Genomic DNA, 15,322 nt, shown 5'->3' on the forward strand with positions numbered 1-15,322 from the left:
TCTGAACAGAGGTAGGAAGTTGCTGGTAGCTTCTCAAGAGGTCCAAGAATCAGACTTAGAATGTGGAATGAGAGTAACCAGGATGGTGTGTCCTGAGGCTGCTGCCATACTCTGTACTGTTCTTACTTCCCATTGGATGGGCCTGTGTCATCGGTCTCACCTATAAGGGTAGAAATAAAGAGCCCATTTCAGGACCTCCAACAAGACCACCCTCCCTCCATATGGGAGTTAGCATTAAGTAGAAGGGGGGGATCCTGAGATACCCCCCTCATCCAGCCTTCATTACAGCCTTGTGCCTCACCTGTTACGGAAGTTCTTGTGAGGGATTAAAAGGCTGAGGGTGTAGCTTCCTTGTAGAGTATTTTCCTAGCGCAGAAGGAGCCTTGCCCTGCCTTCAGTCCCCACCTCACTCCCCACCCCCTGTGTTGTGTAAACCTGGGGTGGTGGCACACACCCCTTGCTTTCAGAGGTGAAAGCTGGGAGATCCAAAGTTCAAGGTCAGTTTGGAGGCCAGCCTGGGCTGGATGTGGCTGGGAAGTAACTGGCTCAGTAAGAAGCGGTTCTTGCCGGTTATGGCTCCAGCGCCTTCTTTCCGCTCCGGGAGAGGATGTGAGTTGCAGCCTTTAATTGGAAACTGGGTGTGGATGTGTGTGTGTGGGCGTCTTCCCCCCACTTCTCCACCCCAAAGGAGGTGTGCCCCACCTACAAAATCTTTGCCCTTTCAATTGCTCTCATTCTCTGGTCCCTTCCCCTTTTGTCTTAGACTGCTGGCACATAACTAGTTGTATGTACTATCAGAGGTAGCCAGAGGCCTGAATGAGATGAAAACCTTCCCTCTATCAATGGCCTCTTTAGCTTTCTCTTCTGCAGGGTGGTAAGAGTTGAGTATTGGCGAAGGCCGCTGACAACCACCCACCATCTTTTATTTCCAGATCTGCAAGCCTTCCTGGAGAAGGTGAGGTGTGCTACTCTTACCTTCAGGGGAAAGTACAGAAGCACTTATGTGCGGAGGCAGTAACCTGTTTTCTCCTCTGAGGACTCTTTCTCCATCTGCTTTTCTACTTCTGAGGCAATCTCATGTAGCCTGGTCATGATTTCCCTATGTTGCTGAGGCTGACCATGGGCTCCTAGTCCCCCATCTTCACTGAGTGCTGGGATTACAGGCATCTGTTGACATGTCCCCCTTTTAAAAGGGGTGGTGTTAGGGATTGGACCCAGAGCTTTGCGTATGCCAGGTAAACATGGTACCAACTGACCTATATCCCTAGCCCTCCTTTCCCAGCTTAATGAACCCAGCCAGCTCTCCCTGGATGCAGAGCAGAACTGAGACACTTGGTTGGCAGAGGGCTTTGTTGAGCCTTCGCTTGAGGTCTCAGAGGCTAGAGGTCTCAAGGTGATTTTTTTAGGATGGAGCCGTACCTGGAGAGGCAGAACCAGTCTAGCTGGTGGGACGGACTTCAGATGTTTCTTCTTGTGGCATGACGCTGGCCATCTGGGCATGGCTGTGAAACTCTTAGCCAGGGCAGCAGTTCTAAAGTCAGGGCCCATTTACCTGGAGATTTGGAACAACTCTTTTGTTGTCGTTTTTTTGTTTTTTGTGTTTTCGAGACAGGGTTTCTCTGTGTAGTCCTGGCTGTCCTGGAACTCACTTTGTAGACCAGGCTGGCCTCGAACTCAGAAATCTGCCTGCCTCGGCCTCTGAGTGCTGGGATTATGGAACAACTCTTGATGCCAATATCTTTCTTGTCTGACAGGTGTGCGCCTTGACCGAGTGCGAGGGGGCCGCCAGAAGTACAAGCGACGGCTGGATTCGGAGAACAGCCCCTACCTGAACCTGCCGATTTCCCCACCTGCTAAAAAGCCATGTGTGTATCAGGCAGGCCTGCTGCCTCTCTCAGCCTGGACCACCTGGCATCTTCCTGGGGCGCGGCTCTATCTTCCCTCCACTGGGTGGTGGGCAGTGTGGATCTAAGGATGGCCAACAGTGCCTGCCTGGTATTGCCTGGCTTCATCAGGCCTGTCTATATGGGATGACATAAACCCTGTTTCCATGTGAAATAAGGGCCCCAGTATACAGACCTTGTCTCCATGGCCACCCTCTTCCTGTTCAGGGTCCTCTCAGCAGCTTCCCATTGCAGGAACATCTCTGTGCTCTCATCATTGTTACTAGCAGCTTTGTGATGCTAGCAGACAGACAGACAGACAGACCCCAGCCATATTTGACCTCCCCATGGGCTCTGTCCCCACTCTTCCCCAGGCATTGACTGTTTGCTCCCTGTTTGGTCGTTACAGTGACTAAGATCGTCTCGAATCTACTGGGGGTTGAGCAGGACAAGCTGTATGCTATGCCTCCCAACGATATACCCGAGGGAGATATCAAGGCCCTGACCACTCTCTGTGAATTGGCAGATCGGGAGCTTGTGTTCCTCATTAACTGGGCCAAGCACATCCCAGGTGAGTCACGGTGGGGGTGGGGTCAGGGCAAGAGTGGTAAGGGGCTCTAGATTCATCCTGTCCCATAGATGTGCCTCTGGTGCCTGGTACCTGTCCCAACAAAACCTAGAAGACCTTTGCCAGCCCATGTTTCTAAAGGCCTCTTTCTCTTCTGTGGGATTGAAGGGAGTAGCATTTGGAAGGTTCAGAAGTGTTTATGAACTGCCAGGGCATATTAGAACCACTTAATCCAGGGCTGGAGAGATGGCTCATCGGTTAAAAGCACTGACTGCTTTTCCAAAAGTCCTGAGTTCAAATCTTAGCAACCACATGGTGGCTCACAACCAGTGAAATCTGATTCCCTCTTCTGGAGTCTCTGAAGACAGCTACAGTGTGTTTACATATAATAAGTAAATAAATCTTAAAAGAATCATTTTGGTAGATTTTGCAATTAGAAGTTCACAAATGGAACCCCCAAGAAAACAGTAGACTTTCCCTATAGAGTTCACAGCAATGGTAATGGAAGACAGCCCTCTTCCTTCCCATTAGCTGCAGGCAGATAGAAGGAGTTAGGAGCAGGTTGGGGAGTCAGCTCAGATTCTGATTCTAGGCCTAGAAGCTGGGGGCCTGAAGGCTCAGGCCACTCATCCTGTCATGTGGGAGTATGAGAAAATGACCTTTTCAGTTTAACCCAAGGGCCAAATGAGGTCGTGAGTCCCAGGTGTGGCATCTGGGCCTTTCACTGTCTGGACCCAGGCTCTACTGTAAACCTCTGGCGAGTCCAGGTGAACAGTGGGCGCCCATGTGATTCCGTATTGCCCTCACATGGGGGCTTCTCTGTACAGTTCAAGTTCTGTTCCTGAGGATTGTGTGGGTGACATGCTGTAAGCTCTGGCAGCGAGCCCCTCTCCTGTGGCCTCTTCCTCGCTGTGTGGCACATGGGTTCTTTCTGTGTGTAGTTATTTTTTCCCTCAGCTGTGGCCCTTAAAGATGAGCATAGCACACAGCAGAGGTCTCCTGGCCTGTGGATAGCAGCAGTTAATTGAGGTGCTTCAAGTCCTATGTGCGGCTCGGAGGTCCCACAGGAAGGCACCAACTTGTGGACAGGAGATGCTGCTGCTGACACTGGAAGCCTAGAGGTTTCTGACATGGTCTCCAGGCTCTCTCACCCTTGGGTGGGTGTGCCAGGAGCCTGACTAGTACGTCCTCTGTAAGACGCTCAGTCTCCTGGGATTATACACTCCGTAGTTTTGAAATCCGGCCTGTGCTGACTCAGCACAGATGTGGCATCAGGCTGATGCTTAAGACACCTCAGCCTGGATTGCTCTACTAACCCCAAGCCAAATTGGGCACAGCCCTAGAGACTACTATTCCCGGTCAGACAGGTACGGGTACAGAGATGACTCTGGAGTGACACCTGGCGGTCTCCTGGACATTCCTTTTGTTGCCCTTACCTGTGTAGCACCTGGAGGAAAGGATGGTCCTACATCCTACTGATGGTTTTCACATCTATGCCAACTAAGAGGAATAGGCGAGTAGGGTGGTTGCTGGGGACATAGGCTTCACAGCCAGACAAGGGGGGCTCCTGTCCCGGCCGTGGTGACCTTGTGTAAGCTTTTTCTGAGCTTCATTGTTCCCATCTGTAAAATGGGGACCACAGGAACCCCCACTAGGAGTCTCAGGAGGATGTTGCACACTCAGAACTGCCATACCTGCCATGGTTGTCATGGATTCTAAGAGTGACACAAGCCTCCACTGCCCCGGTACTTCATCTTCAAATCCTGTGGATTAGAGGCACTGGCTGAATGTGGTGGCTCACACCTGTCATCTCTGAACTCTGGAAACAGAGGCAGTGGGCTAGCCAAAGGGTTGAGGCCAATCCGTTCTGCATAGCCAGTTCCAGGCCAGCCAGAGAGGAAGTGAAGTAAGCAGGCGCTTGCTTGCTTGCCTGCTTGCTTGCTTGTCCCATACCCTCATGCCTATTTTGCATAAATTTGCATGTTGAATCACTGGGACTTGACTTTCAGGTGTTTAAGATAAAACTAATTAATCTGGGTCTCTCACTGCTGGTTGTAAACCTCACACTAAGGGCAAAGAAAGAGCAAGTGTCTTTTAGAAACAATTTTCCTTTATGTCTTTGGGCAGGTGTTTTGCCTGCATATCAACCTGTGCACGGTGTGCATGCAGTGCCTAAGGAAACCAGAAGAGGGCGTCATGCCCTGGAACTGGAGTTACAGATGCTAGTGATTTTCCATGTGGGTACTGGGAGTCTACCCTGAGCCCTCACTATAGGAGCAGCAAGTGACCTTGCCTAGTGACCATCCAGCCTCATGTCTAGTATCTTTTTAAATTGTTGACTGAATCCTACTTCTGATTACAGGGAAGACAGGCTTACAGAGGGAGAAAGTGAAGGTTGATTAGAGGGCTAATATAGTAGAGCCTACCCCCAAGACCATGTTTGAGTCTGTTTATTCTGGTCAGGGACACTCAGAAGGGAGGATTTCAGACTGCCTAGGACTGTGGCTTGTCCTTCAGGGTCTTTATCCTATGGTCCGCAACCAGCGACACAGAAGGTGCATCATGCTTGCAGAGTAAGCCTGGGACCGTGGGTCTCTCCCAAGATGTGGCTTAGACAAAGTTGTAGGGGTGTCCACTCATTGACCAGAGATGATCGGAGACCCCCGCCCCCAGCCCAGAAGCCTGAAACCGCCAAAAGGTTCCTGTGTCTGAAACCCATACCTACTGTATTTTTATAATCCCACTGCTCTAGATTCTATTTCTCCTTTATGTGTCTGTGTCCCGGTGCCTCCTCTTGCACCTGGGGCCATTAGTGAGTAAAATGAGGTCCACCTGAGCATAGCTGTGCACTGCGTTACCCTGATAACTTGGCTTCACAACCAAGGTGGCTTCGTGGGACAGCCTGGGAGGCAGCACACACAACTTAGCTACATCAGAGAACAGCTGCATTGACGTGGGGTTAGAGTAGTGCAGAGAGACAGAGGTCACACACTCCAGAATGTTGCAAAACTTACTTAAAATAAGTTTATTTCTAGAATTTTCTACCTCATCTCTTCATACCCAGTTGGGTCACTACAACCTCAGAGAGTAAAATCTAGGACCAGGAGGGGCCGCCGGCTGCTCATTATCATGTATTCTACTTTTTGGAGATGAGGATGCTACTGTGTAGCTTTGGTTGGCTTTGAGGTTGTGCTCCCATCCTAGGCTCCGTCGGAATAACAACAGTTTGCTCAGTTATTGTTTGGCTACACTACTGTAAATACAGGCTGTTGCCTTGAGTTGGAGTTTTCCAAGTATTGGGCTTCCTGGAGGGGAAGCCCTAGGCGTGAGAGCTACAGCAGCCCATGACCCATGGGAGCCAGAGATGAGAGTCAGAGCCTGCAGTGGCTGTAGCTAGGCTGCTGGCAGTACTCAGTGAGTTTCAGTCTCCTGCATCATTGTCTGCCCCTCCCCAGGCAGCCTGGATTCCACCTTGGCCAGCAGAGCCTTCCTCAGGAGTCACCACTCCTGCCCCAGACCAGGCTGCTATGTGCAAGGGGGATCCCCAGAGGCCTCTTCAGGGAGGCTCTTTGGACAGCCTGCTCCCAGGGAACCGCTGTCTGGCTGGATGAAGGATGAGCTGCCCACGCAGCAGCAGCAGCTGTGTCTGAAGTGGCCCCAGATCCTATAATTACATCTCCCTTTATTACCTCTCTAATGGCCCTCCAGGTCGGCAGAGACCATCATAAATTAGCAGATTATGAACTCCACTTGCCACAAATTATGTGCCTTTTTTTTTTTTCTTTTAAATTCTAGGAGCACATAGTGTCAGTGGGGGGATGGGGACCTGCTGTCATTTGATCCACTGGTGCAGATAACGCAGTTTTCCTAGGGCTGAGGAGCATACGGAGGAGACCTGAGAGCCAGGGGTCCTGGGCTGGGCAGAACCACCCAGGGTGAGTTGCAGGGAGGGCAGGCCAGCCTTGCTGGTCCGGAGCCCTGGCCACCTGAGCCTCTCTCAGACTTTCTCCTCCTTGCTGGCCTAGATCCCGATGAGTTGTTCGAGACCCAGCCTGATTGGAAACACTGGTGGAGGGTGTTTTCCCAAAGTTGCTTGTGTTTTACATGACTAGAGAATCTACTCTGCTAATGCCAGGTGTAACAGAAGTGAACGCAAGAAACCTGGAGTCTTCTGGGGAGGGAGGGAGGGAAGAGCCAGCAGCCAAGGTGTATTCCCTCCCCCCCCCCCCCATGGGCTCACATTTTAACACTGTATTACTCTACTTTATCACCCAATGATAGTAAATACTTGCCCTTCCCCTGTGCTAAGCAGACCAAGAAGTCTTCTGTGTGCGCGCACATTTAACCTCTGCACCTCTAACATGTATCACATTACATTTCCATAGTCTCCTGCCTGGCATTTTCTGCATGTGAGCTAGCAACAACCTCTTCCTCACCTCCACCCTGGTCCCTCCTGGAGTTGACTATCCCCGTTTTCTCTTGTAGTGTTTCTTTTCTCAGTTGTTAGAAAGCATTCCAATGGTTTCAAGTCGTGCCAGCACGCACTTGCTGCTGCCTGGTGGCTAGTAGGCTGCATGTGTGTTGGCGTTTTTTCGGGGACCTCTTAGATGTTGGAGAGGAGGAAGGGATGAGCCCGCTGCTCAGACCTCCCACCCAGCTGGCCCAGCGGTATGAGAGTAAGCCTTCGGCATGTTCTCTCCCACAGCAGTCTAGAAATTTCCAGGTGGCTGTTGTGCCCCCACCCCTTCCCATGGCACTCCAGCCTCTTACAGGGGACCTAATGCGGGTCTCTAAGCAAATGTTTTAGGTTGTTTTCCTGCTGTCCCAGGGTCAGGCTGTGGCATCTGTCTGTCCTTCACTGTGACTGCTTTTGAGGCTGGGTGGGTAGGAGGAGGGCAAGCTTATCGCTCAGGAGAATGTCTACCTCTGGAGTTTCCCTTCAGAGCTCAGCTCCCAGGTTGCTTGTGCAGGGATTCCCTGGATTGTCCTTAGTTAGCATCGATACGGGTTGCATGTTCTCAGAACCTTCCAGTCTGAAGGTCTTCCGAATTTTTTTCTTTCTTTTTAAAAGTGTATTTATTTTTGGTGGGTTTTTTTGAGACAGGGTTTCTCTGGGTATCTCTCCCTGGTTGTCCTGGAGCCTACTCTGTAAACCAGGCTGGCCTCGAACTCAGAGATTCACTCGGCCTCTGCCTCCCAGTGCTGGGATGAAAGGTGTGGGTCACCCCGTTGGTTGGTGACATTTAGTGACTGTGACGTCATCTCCACCAGTGGGAGTTATGGTTTGAGCCAGCCATCAGTCTTGTAGAGGCCATGCCTTGAGAGATGAGCCTCACCAGCCTGTCCCCATGCCCAGAGGCTGGCAGTACTCCACTCCCAGCATGCCTGATGCCTTCCAGCTCATTTGTCTGTTCACTTCACCCTGTGTGCTTCCTCCTCCCTCCTCGGTCCTTCTGCTCGGAGACTACCCCTCCCTGTGCGGTCCACTTCTTCCCCACCCACATCCTCCCACGCCAGCTGATTGGTATCTGTTAATTAATGTCACCCAAAGCCTCTCCTACTCATGGACCTGATAAGGGAAATTGGATGCCCGTTTCTATCTATCTTTTATTACCTCCAGCTTTCTGCCCCATCCTCTCAACCCCCACCTCTACCCCCACCCCTGCAGCCACATACCCTCTGTGGTACTACTGGGAATGTGGGTAGATACACAGTTTAACCCCTGTGTTCTGTCCTGTGTCCTCCACCCCCACTCCCAAGGATGCATGTCACCAAAGCATTCCATGATTGGTCACCCATGGAGTCTGACTGCTAGGAGGTAATCCAAGACAAAGGCCCATGATGGTTGGACTTAGAAAATGGAGATAATTGGCCTTCAACCCCAGGTTCCCTCAAGAGGGAAGTGACTTATCCTGGGTAGGTAACAAGAAAAAAAAAGAGACCACACAGGCCCTAAAGGTCATCCAGAAACTGGGCAAATCCAAAGAGGAAAAGGAAGAAATAATGACTGTAAGGATGTTGGCAGCCTCCTCGGTCATCCTTGGCAGTGCGATGCTGGCCTACTGTATGCCAGAAGTGGTGTGAGGTCTTCCCACGTGCCATTCATCCTCAGGCTGTGAGCAGTGACTAGGTGGGGCTAAGTTCTACTCCAGCAAATTCCTTCACTGGCAGGGTTTACCCAGAAACAAATCCCTTGATTTCAAATCGCACACATGGCACATTGTGCAAATGGTTTTGTGGACTCTTCCTGGGAGTTGAGTTCAGAGCCTTACACGTGCCAGGCAGGCAAGCACTCAACAAATGACCTGTAGTCTCAGCCCTGTTTTGTTTGTTTTGCTTGAGACAAAGTCTGGCTTTGAACTCCAGCTCCTCCTTCCAAGTACTGGGATTATAAGCCTGTATCCTTCATGTCCAGCTATTCCCTTCTCTTACTAAATGCTTAGAATTTGACTAACCTGCTGCCTGTTTCTGCGTGAGCCCCCTCTCCCCAGAAGTTACTGCTTCCTGTTTAGTGGTTATGATGGTTGAAACTTACCCTTTTCTGTTGGCTTCTCATAAATCATGCTGCTAACTCATAACTGCTGCATAACTCATAACTCATGCTGCAAATCATAACTTTGCCTAAATCAAGTCCACACACAGTCCAGTCTCGGCGTGTCATCCTCATCTGGCAGACATAGACCTTTGTTTTGTCTCAACATTAATAAGAAGAGCTTATGTTTTCTATAATTGTCTTCCCGTCTAGTGCACAGCCAACCACTCGAAGTACACTCTGCTCTTGTGACCGCTCATCTGTTCACTCCAGTGACACAGAGGTCCAGGTTTGCAGAGCTTACACGCCCTTATCAAGGTCCACCCACAGCTAGTACTTGGGCCGTCAGGGTCAAGCCCAGGCAATCTTTCATAGCACATTGGACAAAGCAGTGTCCTGATTCTAGAGGCTACTGTCTTAGTTGGGGTCTCTATTGCTGTGACAAAACACCACAACCAAAAAGCAAGTTGAGGAGGAAAAGGTTGACTTGGCTTACACTTACAGATCATGGTACATCGTTGGAGGAAGTCAGAACAGCACTCAAGTGGGGCAGAGATCTGGAGGCAGAGCTGATGCAGAGGTCTCGAAGGGATGCTGCGTATTGGCTAGTTCCCCCTGGCTTGCTCAGCCTTCTTTCTTATAGAACCCAGGACCACTTGCCCAAGGATGGCACCACACACCATGGGTGGGCTGGGCCCTCCCCCATCAGTCACTAATTGACAAAAAGCTTTACAGCTGGATCTCATGGAGGCACTTCCTCAAGATAGCTCTAGCTTGTGTCAAACTGATAACACAAAACCAGCCAGTATACCCTCTTAGCTCCCATTTCCCCTCTCTGGAGGGAGGAGGTCGCGTTCGTGAGTAGCAGTGTCCAGAGTACATCTGCTGAGTCTTCTCAAGGCAGAGTGACGACAGTCCTGGCAGCCAGAGTACGCACAGGCTGTCTTTGGAGCCTTGCCCTCCCAGCAGCCTCGGCCTAGGCCATGGGTAACTGAATCCTCCTTCCTGGTTGGGAGGATCTGGTATTAAAGCAGAGAGCTTTCCTGGAGCTTGCAGTGTGTTGGAGACACCCATCTTGCCACCCCCAAATCCTGCTATTACAGCAGCTCCTTCAATTACAAATGCACCTTATTAATCAGTGTTGTCTCCCCACGCTGGGAAAGACCTAGCTAGACCCAATGGGCATGGTGATAATAACTGTCAACATTGACTCAACTCTTATTATGTAAGTCTTTTCCATGAATTCCAGTGTGACTGATTGACCAAGGGGGTAGCAACAGGCACCCCTAGGGCTCCCCCCAACACCCCCCACCTCTGCCTCCAGCTGGGTCTGAGGATGTAAGGACACAGCTCACCCTCCCTTGAGGCTGCCCTCCAGCAAGCGCCAAGGAAGCCCCTGGGACCATTTCTGATCATTGGCTTCTTCCCCTTCTGCAGGCTTCCCCAGTCTGACACTTGGGGACCAGATGAGCCTGCTGCAGAGTGCCTGGATGGAGATTCTCATCTTGGGCATCGTGTACCGCTCGCTCCCGTACGATGACAAGCTGGCATACGCCGAGGACTATATCATGGATGAGGAACACTCTCGCCTGGTAGGGCTGCTAGACCTTTACCGAGCCATCCTGCAGCTGGTGCGCAGGTACAAGAAGCTCAAGGTAGAGAAGGAAGAGTTTATGATCCTCAAGGCCCTGGCCCTCGCCAACTCAGGTAAGGGTGGCACGTGACCCTCGGAGGGCTTCAGGGGTTCTGTGGGAGCCTAACAAGCCCTGCTGCTCAGTCTGTGGGCGGGGCTGGCTTACGGATGTGGGGATGACAGGCATTGCTTTTATCAGCGAACACGGCATTAGTTACTTTTCTCTTCCGGTGATGAAAAGCAACTTACAGAAGAAAGGGTTTAATTTTGTCTTCGGATTCCTGAGGGATAGAGGAGGTACTGGAGCAGGGAGCGAAGGTTCCGTGTGGCAGCCGGAAGCGGAGGGATAGCGTTTCATTCACACACAGGGAGCAGAGGGAGCGAACTGGAAGTGGAATGAGGTTATAAACCTCAAAGCTGGTCCTCCAGCAAGGCTACACTTCTGAAGGTTCCATAACTTCTACATATACCACCAGCTGGGGATCAAATGCTCAAATCTAGGATCCTATGGGGACCGCGCCCATTTAAGCCACTACATCCCGCAAGGGTAGCCTGGAGTTCAAAGGACAGTCATGGAGGCCAGCACTGGTTTTGGATTTTCTAGGACTTTGACTTGCACAGATACCAAAGGACATAGGTTATTGCTAAGGGCTAGGTCTGTGTCTACTGCTCTTATGATTTGTGTCACTCTGAGCCCAAGTGACCATAAGTAGTTCCTATCCCACAATTTATTTATATATAATTATGTTCACCACATAAGTAACACACAGTAGTGAGGGCTCAGCTTGCTAAGCTGGCTAGGACATTATGCACACAACTCTTATTATAATCCCATTTAACAGACATGGACACCAAGGCTGGGAAAGTTGTAAATTTGTCCAAGGTAACACTGTTTAAAGATGTCAGGGTAAGTTCAGGCCTTTAATCCTAGCATTAAACAGGCTGAGAGGCAGGAAGATCTCTGAGTTTTAAGCCAGCCTGGTTTATGCAGTGAGGTTCAGGTCAGGCAAGGTTACACAGTGGGATTCCATATATATGAAAAAAAAAAAAAGTCAGAATTAGGATCTAAGCCACAATCATGCAATTCTCAGAGAACATTGGCTATTGGCTACTCTTGGAATCTTCCCATCACAGATCACCCAGGTGCAACACATCGAACTTCTCATGTGGTGGCTTAACCTAGTATTAAAAGGGTTGTAAATTATTCACTATTTCCTAAGCTTCCTGCAACTTCAACTGGATTATCTGGGCTGAGGTGCTGGGTAACTGGCAGATCTGCCTGTGCTTGGAGCCTCTCTCCCACTGGAGGTACTCTGGGTGCTGGGGAAAGAGAGACAGACAGACAGGGTCTCTGTGTGCATGAGAGTAACATTAGAAACACACACATACAATTGTAATTCCGCTGCAGGGGCACTACGTGGCAGAGTTCTTGCTTTGGACAGGGCCAGGTGGACCTGAGTTCAAATCCTGTCTCTGAGGCTGAAGAGAGAGATGGTTTAGCAATTAAGAGCACCGGCTGCTCTTGCAGAGGACCAGAGTTTAGTCCCCAGCGCTCACAAACTTCCAATTCCAGCTCCAAAGGATCCAACGCCCTCTTCTGGCCTTCACTGGCACTGCACACACATGGCATATATACACACTGGCGTGAGCGCGCGCGCACACACACACACACACACACACACACACACACACACTGTCACACTAACAGCATGACCTTGGTTAGCTCTGTCCTTGAGTAAGAGGTATTCCCAGTTACCTCAAGTACCTGTGAGCATTAAAGATCAATTGCGGATAATGCAGTCCAGTGCCTGGCCTAGAGGAGTCCTCAGTAAATATTGATTATTGTCCCTGCTGTTACAATGTCAGGAGAAATGGTGTTCCCAGCACACGATGCAGGAAAGCTGACTCCCAGGTGGAGACAACTCGCACAAGCCGACTCCCGCTTCACTGTTTGTGCTGGGCTTTCCCCGAAAGTCTCTTATCTCGGGAACACCCAATCCTTAGCAACTTGGCTTTGCTGCCATTAGCTCCCCAGAAACACCCTCTGCTGCCTTTCCTGAGGTCAGGCATTGTCAGCCGATGGAGACTTCACACAGCCCAGCAGTCTGCCTTGGACATCTTGTGTAGGTTCAGGCCTTAACATTGTATTGTTCCTTTTGGCTTCCTGCCTCCTCTTCCTTCTGTAATCCTCTTCCACTCCCTCCTTCCTCCCCCTTTCCCCTCCCCCTTCCCCCTCCATAAATCTTTAACCCTAAACCCCTGCCTTAGGCTTTGCTCCTAAGGACCTAACCTAATACCTGTTGTTGTGTTTTCTTTTTTGCTGTAGCTGTGTAAACGAACAGCGCATGGAATTCCATGTGTCCTCCCTGCCCCTCCCCATCCTCTGCACACTCTCTCCACTCTTCCTGTTAGGTAATTTGCTGCAATTAGTAAGCTAATGAGGACTGACGCCTCTCCAGTTTTTGAGACAGTTTCAGTCTGTCGCCCAGGCTGGCCTGGGACTAACTCTATATCTCAGGCTGATTCGAAACTCACAGAAATCCTCCTGCATCAGCCTTCTAAGTATGGTAATTATAGGTGTTTACCAACCACTCATGGCAGTGGCCCTTGCCTGCTACCAGAGACTCCTTACTCCTGTCTTCCATTGGTTTCTAAAACCCAGTACCTTGTGGTCCAGGAAGGGAGATCTGGATGGACATGGCCCCTGCAGGTCACAGTCCTGAGGCAGAACAGTGACCCAGGAGCCTACAGAGCATATTGGATGGAGAAGGGATGTCTAGGAGACCAATCAGACTGACTCAGGTACCTGGCAGAAGAGCAAAGCTCATCAGAGGCTGACCCGGTCCCCTTGAAAATGTGCCAGCTGTCACTCACCTGCATCCCAGCCATCTCTAGGGCTCTCTGACAGCAGAAAAAAAAAATTCATAGCCATTGATTTTGTAATTAACAGTTTATCAATGCCATCGATACAGACTTGCTGATGGATTGCAAAGAAATTGATCTTGCAATGTTATTTTATTTCATTTTTGGTTGAAAGCACCTGCCAATTGTGGCTCCTTGGGGAGGGTGACAGGATGGAAAATGGGGTCAGAGGTGGCTGGGGCCCAGCCCTATAGGAATTCCGGAAAGTACAGGCTGGGAGGAGATCCCCAGGGGCATGAGCGAGCATCGCTATGCCCAGCCAGCTGGTGCAGCTGCCTCGGCACTTTGGTTCAGGCGAGCTCTGAACTTGTGCACTCCAACGAACACAGAAGGTTGGCTCATCGCCCTATGTCCACACAGCAAGCTTTGGGGCTCCAGTTCATGCAGGCATCACGGGGTGTTAAAAAAAAAAGTGTCTGGATAGTTCTCCTACAAGACTGGGAGGTTCCCTTTGTTTTGCTCAGACCCAGCTGTATCCCAATGTTTCAGACAGCCGAGTTCATGGGCTGTAAGCATTCCAAGCCAATGATGCTAAGGATCCAGATTCAAGCAAGGGCTCGAGTGTACCCATCCCTGAACTATATCCCCGCCGACTCCCTCTATCACCACACCCCTCTACTCCCCTCGCCCCCAATCACTTAGACATTGACTTCCATCCCTTTATGTCTGTTCTGTAGCTAGAGTTGTAAAGTTGGTGGCTGTACTGCATGTGAGTGGTACCCATGGCCCAGCATCATCATGAAGCCGTGATGGTGTCAGGGTTAGGTGATAGCCATGAGGTTCCTATGACCCAGTTGCTTAATTGTTGCTGTATAACTGTATGAGGTAGGTATGGCTAGGAAAATGGGGGACAGAGAAGTTATATAACTTCTCTAATGTCTCACATAACCCAAAAGGGGGGTGGGAATATAGGACTCTAACAGGGACATCCAATATGTCTGCCCATGTTCATTGGCAGTGCACTCCTGGTGGTCTCTCTGTGAGGTCTGAGCTCAGTTCTACCCCCCTCAGTCTCTGACTCAGCCCTGCATCAAAGATCCTCATTCTACTCTGAATAGTCAGTGGACAGACAGACAGGCTGGCTGCTGGTCTGTCCTCCACTCCAGAAATGCCTTCCGTGTTGGGGGTGGCAGCCAGCCCCTGCTGACACTGCCCCTCTCCTGTGTCTACAGATTCGATGTACATTGAGAACCTGGAAGCGGTGCAGAAGCTCCAGGACCTGCTGCACGAGGCGCTGCAGGACTATGAGCTGAGCCAGCGCCACGAGGAGCCGCGGAGGGCCGGCAAGCTGCTGCTGACGCTGCCCCTGCTGAGGCAGACAGCCGCCAAAGCCGTGCAACACTTCTACAGCGTGAAACTGCAGGGCAAGGTGCCCATGCACAAACTCTTCCTGGAGATGCTGGAGGCCAAGGTGTGATGGCCCAGCACACGAACGGATGGACACACGGACACGATCCAAGTGGAGACCTCCACAGCCACTAGCCTCGACTTTTTTCACACCCGCATCGGGGCTCTGAGCTGTCCCAGAAGAAGGGGTCTTCTTGCTTCCTGGCCAAGTGCAGACTCCTGGGGGCAGCAGATGGGGAGATGGGGATGGGGAGGGTAGGGGCGGGGGGCTCATCTGTCACCCGCATTTTCTTTGGTATTTTTTTCCTTCTCCATGGGCAGTGCTAAGGCTTGGGCCGGGGACGACTTCCCTTAGGGCTGAAGACCACCAGAGGAAGCAGCCTTCCTGCAAGGGATCCATTTCTGGACCTCTCCCTATTTAGGACCTGGAGGTATCT

General features: G+C 50.9%; 1 protein-coding gene across 5 annotated transcripts in view; it reads left to right on the forward strand.

Annotated features, from left to right (window-relative positions):
- Esrrb (estrogen related receptor beta) overlaps positions 1-15,096 on the forward strand; it is a 159,101-nt gene extending 144,005 nt beyond the window's left edge. For all 5 annotated transcript variants that reach the window (XM_029484330.1, XM_029484332.1, XM_021179323.2 and 2 more), the window contains 4 exons: positions 1,755-1,865; positions 2,293-2,454; positions 10,421-10,690; positions 14,711-15,096. In XM_029484330.1, the coding sequence (XP_029340190.1) occupies positions 1,755-1,865; positions 2,293-2,454; positions 10,421-10,690; positions 14,711-14,955 (788 nt within the window). In that variant the 3' untranslated portion in view covers positions 14,956-15,096. The remainder of the gene's footprint in view (positions 1-1,754; positions 1,866-2,292; positions 2,455-10,420; positions 10,691-14,710) is intronic.
- The last annotated feature ends 226 nt before the right edge of the window (positions 15,097-15,322 follow it).

The sequence above is a fragment of the Mus caroli genome, chromosome 12 (genome assembly GCF_900094665.2).
Source record: "Mus caroli chromosome 12, CAROLI_EIJ_v1.1, whole genome shotgun sequence".
Taxonomy (NCBI): domain Eukaryota; kingdom Metazoa; phylum Chordata; class Mammalia; order Rodentia; family Muridae; genus Mus; species Mus caroli.